The sequence below is a fragment of the Staurois parvus genome, unplaced genomic scaffold (assembly GCF_062004578.1).
Source record: "Staurois parvus isolate SC_StPar_1 unplaced genomic scaffold, SC_StPar_1.0 ptg000081l, whole genome shotgun sequence".
NCBI lineage: Eukaryota > Metazoa > Chordata > Amphibia > Anura > Ranidae > Staurois > Staurois parvus.
Window position 1 is genome coordinate 3,426,531 of NW_028317877.1, and position 13,994 is coordinate 3,440,524.

General features: G+C 39.5%; 1 protein-coding gene across 2 annotated transcripts in view; it reads right to left on the reverse strand.

Moving 5' to 3' along the window:
* GNPAT (glyceronephosphate O-acyltransferase) overlaps window positions 1-13,994 on the reverse strand; it is a 63,372-nt gene that overhangs the window by 21,303 nt on the left and 28,075 nt on the right. For both annotated transcript variants that reach the window (XM_089669716.1, XM_089669717.1), the window contains 4 exons: window positions 10,863-10,990; window positions 3,722-3,797; window positions 1,379-1,530; window positions 1,150-1,280 (listed from right to left, as the gene is read on the reverse strand). In XM_089669716.1, coding sequence (XP_089525842.1) covers window positions 1,150-1,280; window positions 1,379-1,530; window positions 3,722-3,797; window positions 10,863-10,990 — 487 coding nt within the window. The remainder of the gene's footprint in view (window positions 1-1,149; window positions 1,281-1,378; window positions 1,531-3,721; window positions 3,798-10,862; window positions 10,991-13,994) is intronic.

The following is a 13,994-nucleotide window of genomic DNA, read 5'->3' on the forward strand; positions in this document are numbered from 1 at the left end:
GGTATGGGTCCTTTAAAACTCCTAAGGTCACAAAGACTTTCATGTTGCACATACCTACTTTTCCAACTCTTTCACTACAGGAGGCTGGAAACACTTAGACAATCTGTTTGCCCCTCTCAAGCACACCCAATAGCCTTGCACACATATTAGGAGGATCTTGTATAAAAAGTGCTCTATTCCCAATGTGGACCAGACATTGTGCTGCCTTAACAAGGCAACTGCCATACTGATGTAGGAAGCACTTATCTTTGCAAAGGACACTTTGGTTGAAGGTTTGAAATGCAGAACCTGCATTTAAGAAGCTTTTAATCTGCATGGCCTTTGAGGGATGTCTCTTCAGATCTACTCTTGATATCAATATCAAGTACATGACTACTGATGTGAGCACCCATCTCAGAAGAAGAAGCCTAATTATTAAAATGCAAAATCTTCATCTTCTTCACAGTTAGAAAACATCCTTTTAATTCCTCCACAAGATCTAAAATGCAGTCTTCCTAATCCTTCCTCGGCCTGAAGGTGCACACCCACTTTCCAAAGTGAGGGAGGCGTTTGTTAAACATTGTGGACATTTGGACAGCTTTCATCTCAGTTAGTATCCCAGGCTACAAACTGGAGTTTCACTCCCTGCCACCTCATCAGTTTCTCACCCCCATTCTTCCTGTGTCACCACACAGATTAGAAATTTTCACTGTGCACTCTTGGATCTTCCGGACCCAATTGTCACTACCTCAGTTGTGGTCGCAGAACAATTTCAGGGATTCTATTCCAATTTTCTTACCATTCCTAGACCCAAAGGAGGCATCTGAAAGATTTGTATTTTATTTATATATATATATATATATATATATATATATATATATATATATAAAAATATAAATAAAAATATATATAATTATATATTACCTCCAGCTACATTTTCTTTCCCAACTTCCAACTAAGCTTGGAATCCTTTAATCAAAAATGACAAGATAACTCCATACAAAAACCAGTACCTAATTAATTTCGCTTTAAAACTAAGTAGCTGTCATTATCTTTTGTTTTACCAAAATCCCGTTAACAACTTCCTTCCGATAGGATGTACATCATCTGGCTGAAGTGGTTAAGAAAAGTGTTGGCAGATTCAATAAAAGCATACAAAGAAACAAATACCTGGGAATGAGATTATAGTGGGATCTGTTCAGTCTTCCAGAGGCCAGAGACCTCAAAGACATTGGTTTTCCAAAAAACACATGAATGCTTCCAAAGTTGTCACTAAGAATTTTCCTAGCCTTTAGCAAACCCTAAAAAAAAAAAAAAAAAAAAAAAAAAAAAATAATCACACATAGCACACGCATACATTACAAATGAACAAAGACAAAAAAGGCGCAGATAATCTTACTGATGTAGATTCTTTGGGCTTGGGTACTCCAAGGAGCTCATAAGCATAAAGAGACTCCTCTAGTATTCGCTCATAGCTAATGCTGATTGGTACCAGATATGTATCGAACACTTCCCCTTTGAAAAATGGCTCCATGATTACACTAAGAAGACCTGCAAGAATTGCCCAAATAGATTACATATATAAACAAAAGACAATTCACTTAATAAGCAATTAAACAGAGGTAAGCTAATCCATTCACCTGATTTTGCCCTTCAACACCTCTATTAGTTCATAAGACCACCAAGCACATTTAGGGCCAGCATCAATGGGCTTTGAGCTTGTATCAATGGGAAAATACAGTGTGCTTTTGATATAGGTTACAGAAACTTCAGAATTCATTGACAGGTGCATATGACATGCAGTTGAAATCCTTCTCACCTGCATTTGACCTGCTTCAAGCTAGACTTGTATGCGAGGGAAGCTGCTCTGACCGCAACAAAAGCCCATCAGTACAGGCATAAAGGATGAAAAGCTGAACGTGGAACTCCAAATCGTCAAAGCCCCCCTCCCTGTATCTTTTGTTTTACATCTATGCATAACTGTAGTCCTCCAGCTGGTCTAGTTTTGTTTTCCTACAGGAGCTGATTCTTTTTCCTTGGTTGTGGGTAGACATTCCTTGGAGACAAAACGGAAGTCACAAGTGCTACTTGGTCCTGGTACTGCTAGCCCAGCCTGTGTGAAGATGCACCACCTGGGGGGAGGGGGGTGTAACTTACAGGCTCAACTCAGAGGAGGAAAATCATGTGATTGCAAAATCTTTCTTAACAATACGCTGAAAATTAAAAATATAAGCCCAGCCACAACTAGATTGTTCAATTACTTTACAGGTTTCATTACGATCTCCATTACAGGATTTCTGTTTGTGTTGCCCTTGAATATTTATCTTGTCTAGTGAAATCATTGTCAGCAGAACAGAAAGTGAGAGGAAATGTCTCTAATAAGTAGGAGTTGAACCCCGACTAGGCATGCACGTAATTTATTACACTATGTGTAATCCCAAAAACAAAAAAAGCATGGTACTTTTAAAAGGTGATGACATCTGCAGGAATTGACAACTTTAAAGATAAAAATCACATCAATTGTATTATCTCAAATAATAATTTAATATTTGATATAATAAAATTGATGTCATTTTATTTTTAACCTCCCTAACGGTATGATTATGTCCATATTTCTGTGCTCAAAGCGGTACTTTTTTTTGCATGGAAATGTTTTTTTTTTATTGTAGGCCTGTAATATTTAGGAATAACTCACTGAAATCTGTCCGAACAAGAGTCTAGTAAACATCCCGGGTAGGATAAAACTTGAAACACAAAATCATAAATTATAATTTAATAAATAATCTTAAAAATAATAATATAATAATAAATTTAATTCAATAATATAATCAAACCAAAAACACTGAAATTTGAAATAGAGCGCCAAGTTCGCACATCACTGAGCAAAGTCACAAAATCGTTTTCAGTGTCTGATAACGAATTTCCCCACGAATCATTATCACTCAATTCTGCAAGTGGTTCTAATTTACTATCGCTGTTCTCTAGCTGGTCTAAAACAGCTTTTGACCAAAAGGGACGTTTTTGGACGCCATGGACTTTTCTAAGTTTCCAGGCAGAAAGAACTCAAAATGCAGACAGGGCACAGGACAAAGCAGTAGGGACAAAATGTATGTGAAATGCTTTGATAAAGTAATGTTTTACTATGTCAAATTCATTTCTAAGGAAATGACAGTTTAAAAAATTTTTTAAATCTGCCGCCATTCCAGCACGATGCATCCAGCCGGAGGAGATGGCCGGGGATGCTGCAGGGGACACATCGCGGGAGCGAAGGACAAGGTAAGCGCTGCAGGGAATCCCTGAGCAACGCCGCATGGTGTGCCCGAGTGTAGCTTGGGGTTACCGCTTTTGGTACTGAAACTTTACCCCGAGCTACACTTGGGAATACCGCTAGGGAGGTTAAAGTTATCATACTCTATTTTTTGTTTTTGTGATTACTCTTTTGGGGATGTGGTGTGCTCAATACCCACTCAGGTCTATTTTGTATAGTACACTATATGTATCGACTTTATATATACAGGTATATTAAAATAATTAATTTATTTTTGTGATATAATTAGAAGGTCAAGAAGGGAGAATTTGGATATTGCATGAAACATACTGAATATCAAAAACACAAACCCATACTTTTTCACTGTTGCAGTGTCAAACAGAATATTAGCTTTTTAATGAATACACAATTGTCTATCATGTATCGTGGAAAAAAAAAAAAAAGAAAGAAAGACAAAACAAGACTAAAACATACCAAACTTTGGGTTTAAGGTCTTGCAGGTTCTGCTTCTTTGACCTTCAACAAAGAACTCCACTGGAGCATATCCATTCTGTGGGCGAGATTCTTGAAGTCATGACACAATGCAATTAAATGCAGCAGCTAGTTGCTACATAATGGGGTTGATTTACTAAAACTGGAGAGTGCAAAATCTGGTGCAGCTGTGCATGGTAGTCAATCCACTCCTAACTTCAGTGTGCATGAGGACTTAACTGAAAAAGCTGGACGTTTTGATAACGCTGGTAATGCTAGCTGTGTAAAGTCACGTTAAAAATGTGAGTTTTCAGCTTTTTTTAGCATTTTTGCATTAGCGTTTAACTGCGTTTGCGTTTTTTTTTCAAAAAAAAAAGTAAAAAAATTCTGGTTTGCGGCGTTTTGCCGTGTTTTTCAGTGTTAAAGCGTTTTTACAGCTAAAAAAAACTCCTCTAGAAACCCACTAGTCCTGGGTTTTTATTCCAGTCAAAAAATGTTGATTATAGCCTATGTGTCCATGGACACATAGGATAACATGCTGGGGGGTTTACTGGCTGTAGAAAAAAATGTCAAAAGCCAAAAATAGCCGCTGTAAAAATGTCAAGTGTGCATGAGGTTGCACTAAGGTTTGAGAAAAAAAACCCCAAAAAACTGGAAGCTGGTTTCTACGCAGAGCTTCACCAATTTTGCACTCTCCAGTTTTAGTAAATCAACCCCAATGCTTTACAAGTGTTTATTACTAATAATTAAATGCATTATATCTTATTAACATCATTTTTGGGACAAGTGCTGTAAAGCCAGGTGTGGAAAGTTTATATTGCAGCTGAATTTAATTAACATTTCCGGTAAAACACTGGTTATTCAATAATGTTGCCTGACAAAGTCATAACAAAAACCATAGCAGCAAACACTTCTATGGGGTCAGGAAAAATCGAGTGCTTTGCTGGACACTTCTTTTTAGGCTTGAAACCACTACTTACAAAATGTTTTATGGCTCCATGCCATGTTACTTCCTACCAAGTCATCTGTAATTAATCTAGCGACAACTTTTTTTTCTCCTTTCCTCTCCTCTAGAGTGAAAATTCTTTAACCTCTACACTTCAGCAGGGATATTTGTATGTCCCTATAGGGCAGGGCCATACATACTGTAGAGGTTACAGAATTTTCACCCTAGAGGAGAGGAAAGGAGAAAAAAAGTTGTCGCTAGATTAATGAAGACTTTATAGCTGGCTCTATAGCTGGCTGAATCTGCTGTCAGCTGAAGGTAAGACTTGGGGTACCAGAGATCAAAGAAGAAAAAATAAAGCTGCTTGTCCACTGCCCATCTCCAATAAAGCATTTGTGGCTCATAGTGGGTCAGGTAGCAACAAACATTTGAGATTACAATGAAGCTGCCTATGCCAATGCTTCTATTAATCCAGATTCAAGGCTGAATGAAAGTAAGCAGGTTTTAAAGTTACTTTTTTTAAATGGAACAAGCAGACTCACCCCTCAATCAAGTGCCAGTCCTCTTTTCAGTTGAATGACACCTAATGCCATTTAACCTACTTCCTGTTAGCCCAGGGTGTCACCCCCTCCCTCTCCCGTGGGCACCATCATCCTGCCCCGAGCTTACAGGAGAATGTTGCAGGGAACAGTGCCTCATTACATGGTGCCATTCTCTGCAGCATTCAGGACCTGCCCACTGTCAAAGACAGAAGAAAGGGAAGGGAACCCATGATATCACATGAGTGGACCAAAAGACCTTTTGAAAAAGATATCTATGGAGAACTTAAAAACTTTTTTATATTGGGGGTGCATTGGGGGACCAAAGGCTGACTCAAGGTGGAATTAAGGTTTAGGCCTTGTTCACAACATGGTGCAGAGACATTATTATTACTACAGGTACTTCTATAGCGCCATCAATTTTCACAGCGTATTATATTACATTCACATCAGTCCCTAACCCTCAAGCAGCATACAATCTAAGGTCCCTAACGCACATTCATACATACACATATTAGGGCTAATTTAGGCAGAATCCAATTAACCTACCAGCACGTCTTTGGAGTGTGGGCAGAAACCAGAGTTCCCAGAGAAAACCCATGCAGGCACAGGGAGAACATGCAAACTCAAGGCAATGACCAATGACCCTAGTACCTCCAGGCGCAAGTGCTAACCAATTAGCCATTGTGCTACCCACATTAGTTTTTTTGCATGAGTTCTGCAAGCATGCAATGAAAACAATTGTTCTCTATGTGCCCTGTTCACATCACAACACTAGTATCAAGTATAGATTTTTTTTTTCTGCGCAGGAATCTGCAATGCGTATAAAACTCACTGAAGGGCGCATGAAAACCTGATGCAAACTCGTGCTTCTGTGTGTGATTCTGCACGTTTTTTCCCACCAGTTCTTCTGCCCGTATGGTGTGAATGAGGCTTTAACCACCTCCCGCCTGCCATACAAGCAAATGAGGGACGGGTGGAGGTTCTCTCATTCTGGGAGAATGTCATATGACGTTCTCCCACTCTAACTGCACATGCGCGCCCCCCGGCGGCATTTGTGGCAATAGGTGGTGCGCGGTGTCCCTGGGACACAGCGAATCATTGATCACAGTAAAAAACTGATGAAGTAGGCTCTATTGTGATCAGCTGTGTCCAATCACAGCTGATAGCATGTAAATAGGAAATGCCAGTTATCGGCAGTCCTCTCCTCACGCTGACAGCGCAAGAGGAGAGAAGAGCCGGTAAGCAGCATTCTTTACAGGGGACATCTACACTGAGCATCAGTGCCCTAATGATCAGTGTAGCCCCATCAGTGCCACCTGTCAGTGTCCATAATTGCCACCTGTCAGTGCCCATCAATTCCACATAGATTGGGCAGCACAGTGGCTAAATGGTTAGCATTTCCGCCTGGCAGTACTAGGGTCACTGGTTCGAATCCCAACCCCGGCACCACCTGCCTGGAGTTTGCATATTCTCCCTGTGACTGTGTGGGTTTCCTACGGGTACTCCAGTTTCCTCCCACACTCCAAAATCATGCTGGTAGGTTAATCGGCTCCTGTCTAAAATTGGCCCTAGTATGTGTATGTATGAATGTGAGTAGGGAATTTAGATTGTACGCCCCTTGAGGGTTAGGGACTGATGTGAATGTACAATATATATGTAAAGCGCTGCGTAAATTGACGGCGCTATAGAAGTACCTGAAATAAATAAATAAAATACCAGTGCCTATCAATGCCACATACCAGTGCCCATCACAGCTGCCTCTCAGTGCCAGTCAGTGCCAACTATCAGTGTCAGTTAGTGTCAACTATCCGTGCCGCCTAACAGTTCCAATCAGTGCCACCTAACAGTTCCAATCAGTGCCGCCTAACAGTGCCATATATGAGTTTTCAGTGCCCATCAGTGATGACTGTCAATGGCCACCAGTGATGCATTGACGCCCATCAGTGCCGCCTATCAGTTAAGGAGAAAAATTACTTTATTTACAACATTTTATAATAGGAACTAAGGAATAACTTTTTTTTCAAAATTTTCAGTCTTTTTTTAGTTTGTTTGTTTGGGCACAGTGTTACATGACCGCGTAATTGTCATTCAAATTGCGACAGTACTGAAAGCTGAAAATTGGCCTGGCCAGGAAGGGGGTAAAAGTGCCCGGTAGGCAAGTGGTTAAAGAGATCCTGTCACAAAGAGGCTGTAACTTTTCTCATTCAGGCAATGTGACAGTGCTTGTGAATAGCCCCCAACTTACAGATACTCACCTCTTCAGTGATCTCATGTCGCTTTTTTCTCTACCTCAGCTGGTGCAAAATAAGTAATGTTTTTTGGAGTATGGAGGAACATATGGCCTCCTCCCATGTGACAATACTCATGCTTAGCTCCCAATTACTAGGAGGGAGCGATGACACTGCTCCCTCCAGGTTCTGACAGCAGGCGGCAATGGGTATTTTGGTGCCTGCTGTAATGGAAGAGAAAGTGACGGGATAGCTGGGGAGGTCATTATTGCGAGTTGGCCTTTTCACAGTTAGTGGTGTTAAAATATACAACCATAATGTCCATTTTTTCAATCGTACATATCAATATGTGTTAACAATGAAAAAAAAAACCTCACGGGTGTAACTATATTTGCTGTTTGGCACTGTTACTGTTCCTTCTTACAATACGTGTTTGTCGCTCAGCCAACTCACTGAGAACAATGCACTCTGTGTGGCTGATATCTCAACAGTTGTTAAGAGGGAGGAAGAATATTTGCACTGAGCCAGTAGAAGCTTACAATGGTGGCTAGTCTACACATCTCTGTAGTTAAAGTCGTTTTTGTGTTTATTAAAAGTCAACAGCTGCAAAAACTGTAGCTGCTGACTTTTAATAAGCACACGCTTACCTGTCCCGGGATCCAGCAATGTACCCTTCTCTCCTCCATGGCTCCATCATTTCAACTGTGGACACCAGCCTGTGACAGCTTGCGGCTTCACAGTTCGGTGCCCACTGCGCATGCGCAAGTCGCGCTGCACCTCCTGATTGATCCGGCAGTCTTCTGGGACCTGTGAAAAAGTTCCCAGGAGACTTCGGGAGGGAGGAAGGGGCAAAACGTCCAGCTCACTTCGCCGCAGCAAACAGAGCCGCAAGTGGGAGTGGGTACTTGTAATAACCAGGTACCCACTTCCCTCTCCCCCCAAAAAGGTGCCAAATATGGCAGTGGATGGAGGGAGGCACCAAAAAAGCGGAGCATCCATTTTTGGGTGGAACTTCGCTTTAAGACAACAACTAACATGTGATAAAGCAAGCTTAAAAATGTGAGTCATATAAAAATTTGCTTTAAGTTAAACACTACAATTATACCTAAAATATGAGCTCAGAGAAAACGCACTGTGTCTTCCTCTTAAAAAGGAGAAGTATGGCCAAACCTCTTTTGGCCATACTTCTCCATGTGGGTCAAAGGAGTGCACTTACCTATGCACTCCTGTGACCCAGATTCAGCTGACAGTGAGCTAAAGCCTTCTGTCATCTGACCTCACAGAGCTGGTCCAGGCTCGGCAGGGATCCCGACAATAACATCAGGATCCACCCAGATGCCTGACCTGCAGGCTGGCTCAGCCTCTTAGAGTGCTGTTGAGAGTCTGAGCAAGCTGCTCCCACCTCCTATACAGCCCGGCAGGCAAGTGAGTACTGGAGGGGCAGAGCACAGATCGCATACACACACACACATACATATATACAGAAGATGTTTGCGCTAGATGCGTGATGAAATCCAAATCATAAAATAATTTAAATAAATAAATAGTGATAATGTGTAATAAGCAATGCTGCCACTTCTAAACAAATTACTATAGTCAACAGAAGAACCCTCAAAGTGATTCAGTAGCGCAAAAATATGCATGTGAATAAATAAATAATAAAAACTGAAAAATCATTCAAGCACAAGCGAAAAATGAAATAAAACTAAATAAAAGTCCAAAAAAAGTCTTGTCCACCAAGTGAATCTTCTAATTCCCAAGAAAAAGAAATCACCACGAGCAAGGAATGGCGTCGCCCCTTTTGGATATACACTCACCGGATAGCGATGCCCCCCATTCTCATGTTTGGCTAGACTTATACATTGAATCCAAATGAGAAGGAAAATCGACCAAAATCGATATTGTAACACTCCTCTCTGTTTATCCTCCAATCTCCATGTCTATCATTCCCATGATCAGCTGGCATTACTTCACAGGTTAACAGATTAATAATAATGAGGAACTTATAGCAACATGGATAAACACTCTCCTTCTCCTCTCTCTCCGGATAGATGGTCATATAGGGACAAAAAAGAAATAACCCAATGGAGCAGTACGTAATAACACCTTTAAATCGCTATAAAGACAGCCACTTACAAAATATAAGCAGATAAAAAACCCATAGGTGTTGCAGTGAGATCTAAAACACTGGTGGGTATCAAGGCAATGCTCTCACCACCGCCGGATCCCAAACAATGGAGCTCCCACGTCACTTCCAGTTCCGTCACCTCCGTTCGCCACACAGCCCCATTCTGACACATTTTGCCATATCCAACTTAGTCATAGGGATACGAAATGCGTCAGGCCGGGGCTGTGCGACGACCGGAAGTCTGTGCCAATTTGGCCCTGTGCTAAACACATGCACTCTCCCAAGAAAAAAAAAACCTCTCTAGCAATACACACCAAACTGAGCATGTGTGTCTCCACACGATATATCTTATCAGGAGATAAGAGGGGAGCATTGGAAGGAGGAGAAGATCAGAGAAGTCAGGGTCAAACAGCATTTTTACACAATGCATAGAATTAACACCTTAGGTTCCATGGCGAGTATATCAAGCATGCTTTACTGCATATACAGACTTATTTTACTGTTGTAGGTTTAGTAACACTAACACATGTACAGGGGGGGGGGGAAGACAAAAATGGAAACACTACATGATTTGCAGGTGTGAAAGTGACAACATATTTCGCATTGAAAGTGTAAGTGATGTAACATTTGTTTGCTTCCGCTGTGTGATGAGACACCTAGCTAACCTAGATTGAGCTCTGCAGTCACTGTTGCAGCAGTTGTTTTCTTATTTCGAGTCACCATCCTGTGCAATGTCCTTTTCGGTCAGTTGACCATGGCGACCGCACTTCTGCTCATCAGTCGACGTTTTCCCAAAAACTGTATATGCCATAACTTTTGATACTGTACCTTTCCACACCGCGAATAAATTTGCAGCTTCAGTCACAGAGGCACCAGCTAAGCGGACACCAACAACTTGCCCTCTTTGAAATTCAGTAAGTGCTGACATGGCTCACACGGCAGTGAATGACGAAAGTGAGGCTTCCCACCAGTTAGCTAGGTGTCTCATCACACAGCAGAAGCATAGAATGTTACATCACTTCTGCTTTCAACACAAAACATGTTGTCACTTTCACACCTGCAAATCATATAGCATTTCCATTTTTTCCTTTAACCCCTGTACATGGCACAGCAGACATATATCAGAAGTATGAAATGTTGGGGGTCACATATTCTTTAATGAAAAGTAACAAACTGAGTGTCACGGGCCTTAGTAGCAAATCAAAACATATAAATTCCACCCTCTTTCCTATGATATTTATCACAATGGCAGCTTCTTTGAAAAGTATTGTTAAAGAAACAGATTGTTTCTTATACTGACCCGCAGCATAGTCTTCACATATTCAGCAAAGATTGCCCAGTACAATTTATTTCCTCGAAATGTACGTCGCATGAAAAAGGCACCAGACATACGAAGCAGCTCACCAACAATTTTCATGCTCATGAAGTCTAATAATAGAGAAAAATAGATTAAACAACTCATTACACACAAGAAAGGAACAAACTTTTCTCCCTCCCAACCCCTGACTACTGCTGAAGAGAATCACAAAGGCAACACATAAGCCCTGTGTACCTCAGATTCCAAACACTTCGTGGGTAATTCATTGGAAATCTGTGTAAACAATTAAAAGGGAAAGCAAAGAGTACTTTGTTTATTAACCTTTTCCCGTCCGGCCCATTGCCGATAAACGGATCGCTGTACGGGACCTCTGTATGAGGTCCCGATTCATGTGATCCCTGATTGGCCAATCAGTGATCACATGAACAGTAGTAAACAAGATGTCACTTCCTGACATCATTGTTTACTACTTGTGAGAGATCACATGGCACAAAGCTATTCACAACAGCCTTGTACCATGTGACAAGCTGTGACCAATCACAGCTCTTCAGAGTAATTCTCAATGGCTGCAGGAATGCAGCCAGAAAGAAATATAAATTATTGCTTTTACAACCTTCATGGGTATAAAAACAATCAGTGTTAAAAAAAAAAAAAAAAAAAAAAAATCATCACCCCCCACAAGTAGTACAGTGTCACTGACACTGTACTGCTAGGGTGACAGTATGTAAAAAAAAATAAAAACTACATAAGTAATATTAAAAAAAAAATGTAAAAAAAGTTTTGAAAAATTATATTTTTTTTTCACCAAAAAGATAGCCGAATACATTCTGGCTAAGGTTTATGTAAAAAAAATAATAAAAAACTACATAGGTAATATAAAAAATTAAAACAAAAATGTAAAAAAAATTTTTTGAAAAATTATAGTTTTTTGTATAAACTAATTTGGATTTTTTTACCAAAAAGATAGCCGAATACATTCTGGCTAAGGTTTATGTAAAAAAAATAATAAAAAACTACATAAGTAATATAAAAAAATAAAACAAAAATGTAAAAAAATTTTTTTGAAAAATTATAGTTTTTTTTTATAAACTAATTTGGATTTTTTTACCAAAAAGATAGCTGCATACATTTTGGCTAAGGTTTGTGAAGAAACATTATTTATTTGCAAAATTGTATAAGAAAATCACTTTTTTTTTTCAAAATGTTTGGTCTTTTTCATTTATTTAGCAAAAAAATAAAAATCCCAATGTTGAATAAATGCCACAAAAATAATGTTTTATCTGTCTCAAAAAATGCTAAAAATTTCATATGGGTACAGTGTTGCATTAATATCCAACAATGCAGCGCTCAGATAAAATGATCCATAAAATTCATCACATAAAAATAAGTGCATCGATGTATGACGTATTTATAAACGCATGCGAAATTAGCCAAATGCTCAGTCCAGTATGAAACCACATAGAAAATAAAATGGTGTATTAGTGACATATAAATCTTCAAAGAGGTTATTTATATGTCACTAATACACCATTTGACATCTTTAGACGCAGACTTGCACCCTTATGTGACACTTCCTAAGATTCTAAGATAACCATTTTCTATGTGGTTTCATACTGGACTGAGCATTTAGCTCATTTCGCATGCGTTTATAAATACGTCATACATTGATGCACTTATTTTTACGTGATGAATTTTTTGGATCATTTTATCTGAGCGCTGCATTGTTGGATATTATTGTTTATGAGGGTTGGAGGTTTAACCTTTTTATGCCAGCTGCTATTTATACATTTATACGCTTCTAGCGCTCGTTTACTATTTTTATCGGGTACAGTGTTGCATGACTGCGCAATTGTCAAAGTGTGACAGCGCTGAAAGCGGAGAATTGGCCTGGACAGGAAGGGGGTGAAAGTGTCTGGACTTTAAGTGGTTAAAGCCATTTATGTAGGACCAACAGCAACAGCACACACCAATTTAGACAGGAGCCAATGAAACAGCATGTCTCCGGAGTGTGGGAAGAAATTGGGAGTACCCATAGGAAACCCACCCAAGCATGGGTTTCCTATGGGTACGGTCCCTGGGAGCACGCGGAACACCAATTGCTGTACGGGATCTCTGTGTGAGGTCCTGATCATGTGATCACTGATTGGCCAATCAGTGATCACATGAATATTAGTAAGCAAGATGTCACTTCCTAACATCATTGCTTACTACTAGTGAAATCTGTGAAGGATCACAGAGGTCACATGGTACAAGCTATTCACAACAGCCTTGTACCATGTGACAAGCTGTGGCCATTCACAGCTCTCACAGTATTTCTCAATGGCTGCAAGAATGCAGCCAGAGAGAAGGAGAAAGGATTACTTTTACAGCCTTTATGGGCATAAAAGCAATCATTGTAAAAAAAATAATTAAAAAAATAAAAGTCTTCATCACCCCCCCCCCCCCCCCCCACAAGTACTATAGTATCACTATGGTGACAGTATGTTAAAATATATATATATATATATATATATATATATATAAAAAAAATGAAAATGCAAAAAAAATTTGGGTTATTTTTTTTTTTTACCAAAAAGATAGCTGAATACATTTTGGCCAAGATTTATGAAGAAAGATTATTTATTTGCAAACTTTTATAAGAAAAACACTTTTTTTCAAATTGTTTGGACTTTTTCATTTAAATAGCAAAAAAATTAAATTCCCAGTGGTGAATTAAATACCACTAAAATAGAGATTTATCTGTCTCCAAAAAATGCTAAACAACTCATATGGGTACAATGTTGCATGACCGCGCAATTGTCATTCAAAGTGTGATAGTACTGAAAGCTGGCCTGGACAGGAAGGGGGTGAAAGTATCCGAACTTGAAGTGGTTAAGGAAGGAAATCGTTTTAAATTAGTATGTATTTAAGTATCTATTTCAAACATCTCTTGAGGCATAAATTGTGCCAAAAGGGAAATGTTCAAATTCCATCAGTTGTCACAGAGAAATCAGAGACATGTGGAATGTTGTGTTACTGTAAACATTCATTAGAAAAAAATTAGAACGAGCTATAGCTCCCCCATAGCAAGATTCAATTATGTTTCAATAGTACAATGAGCCTGTAGAATTAAAA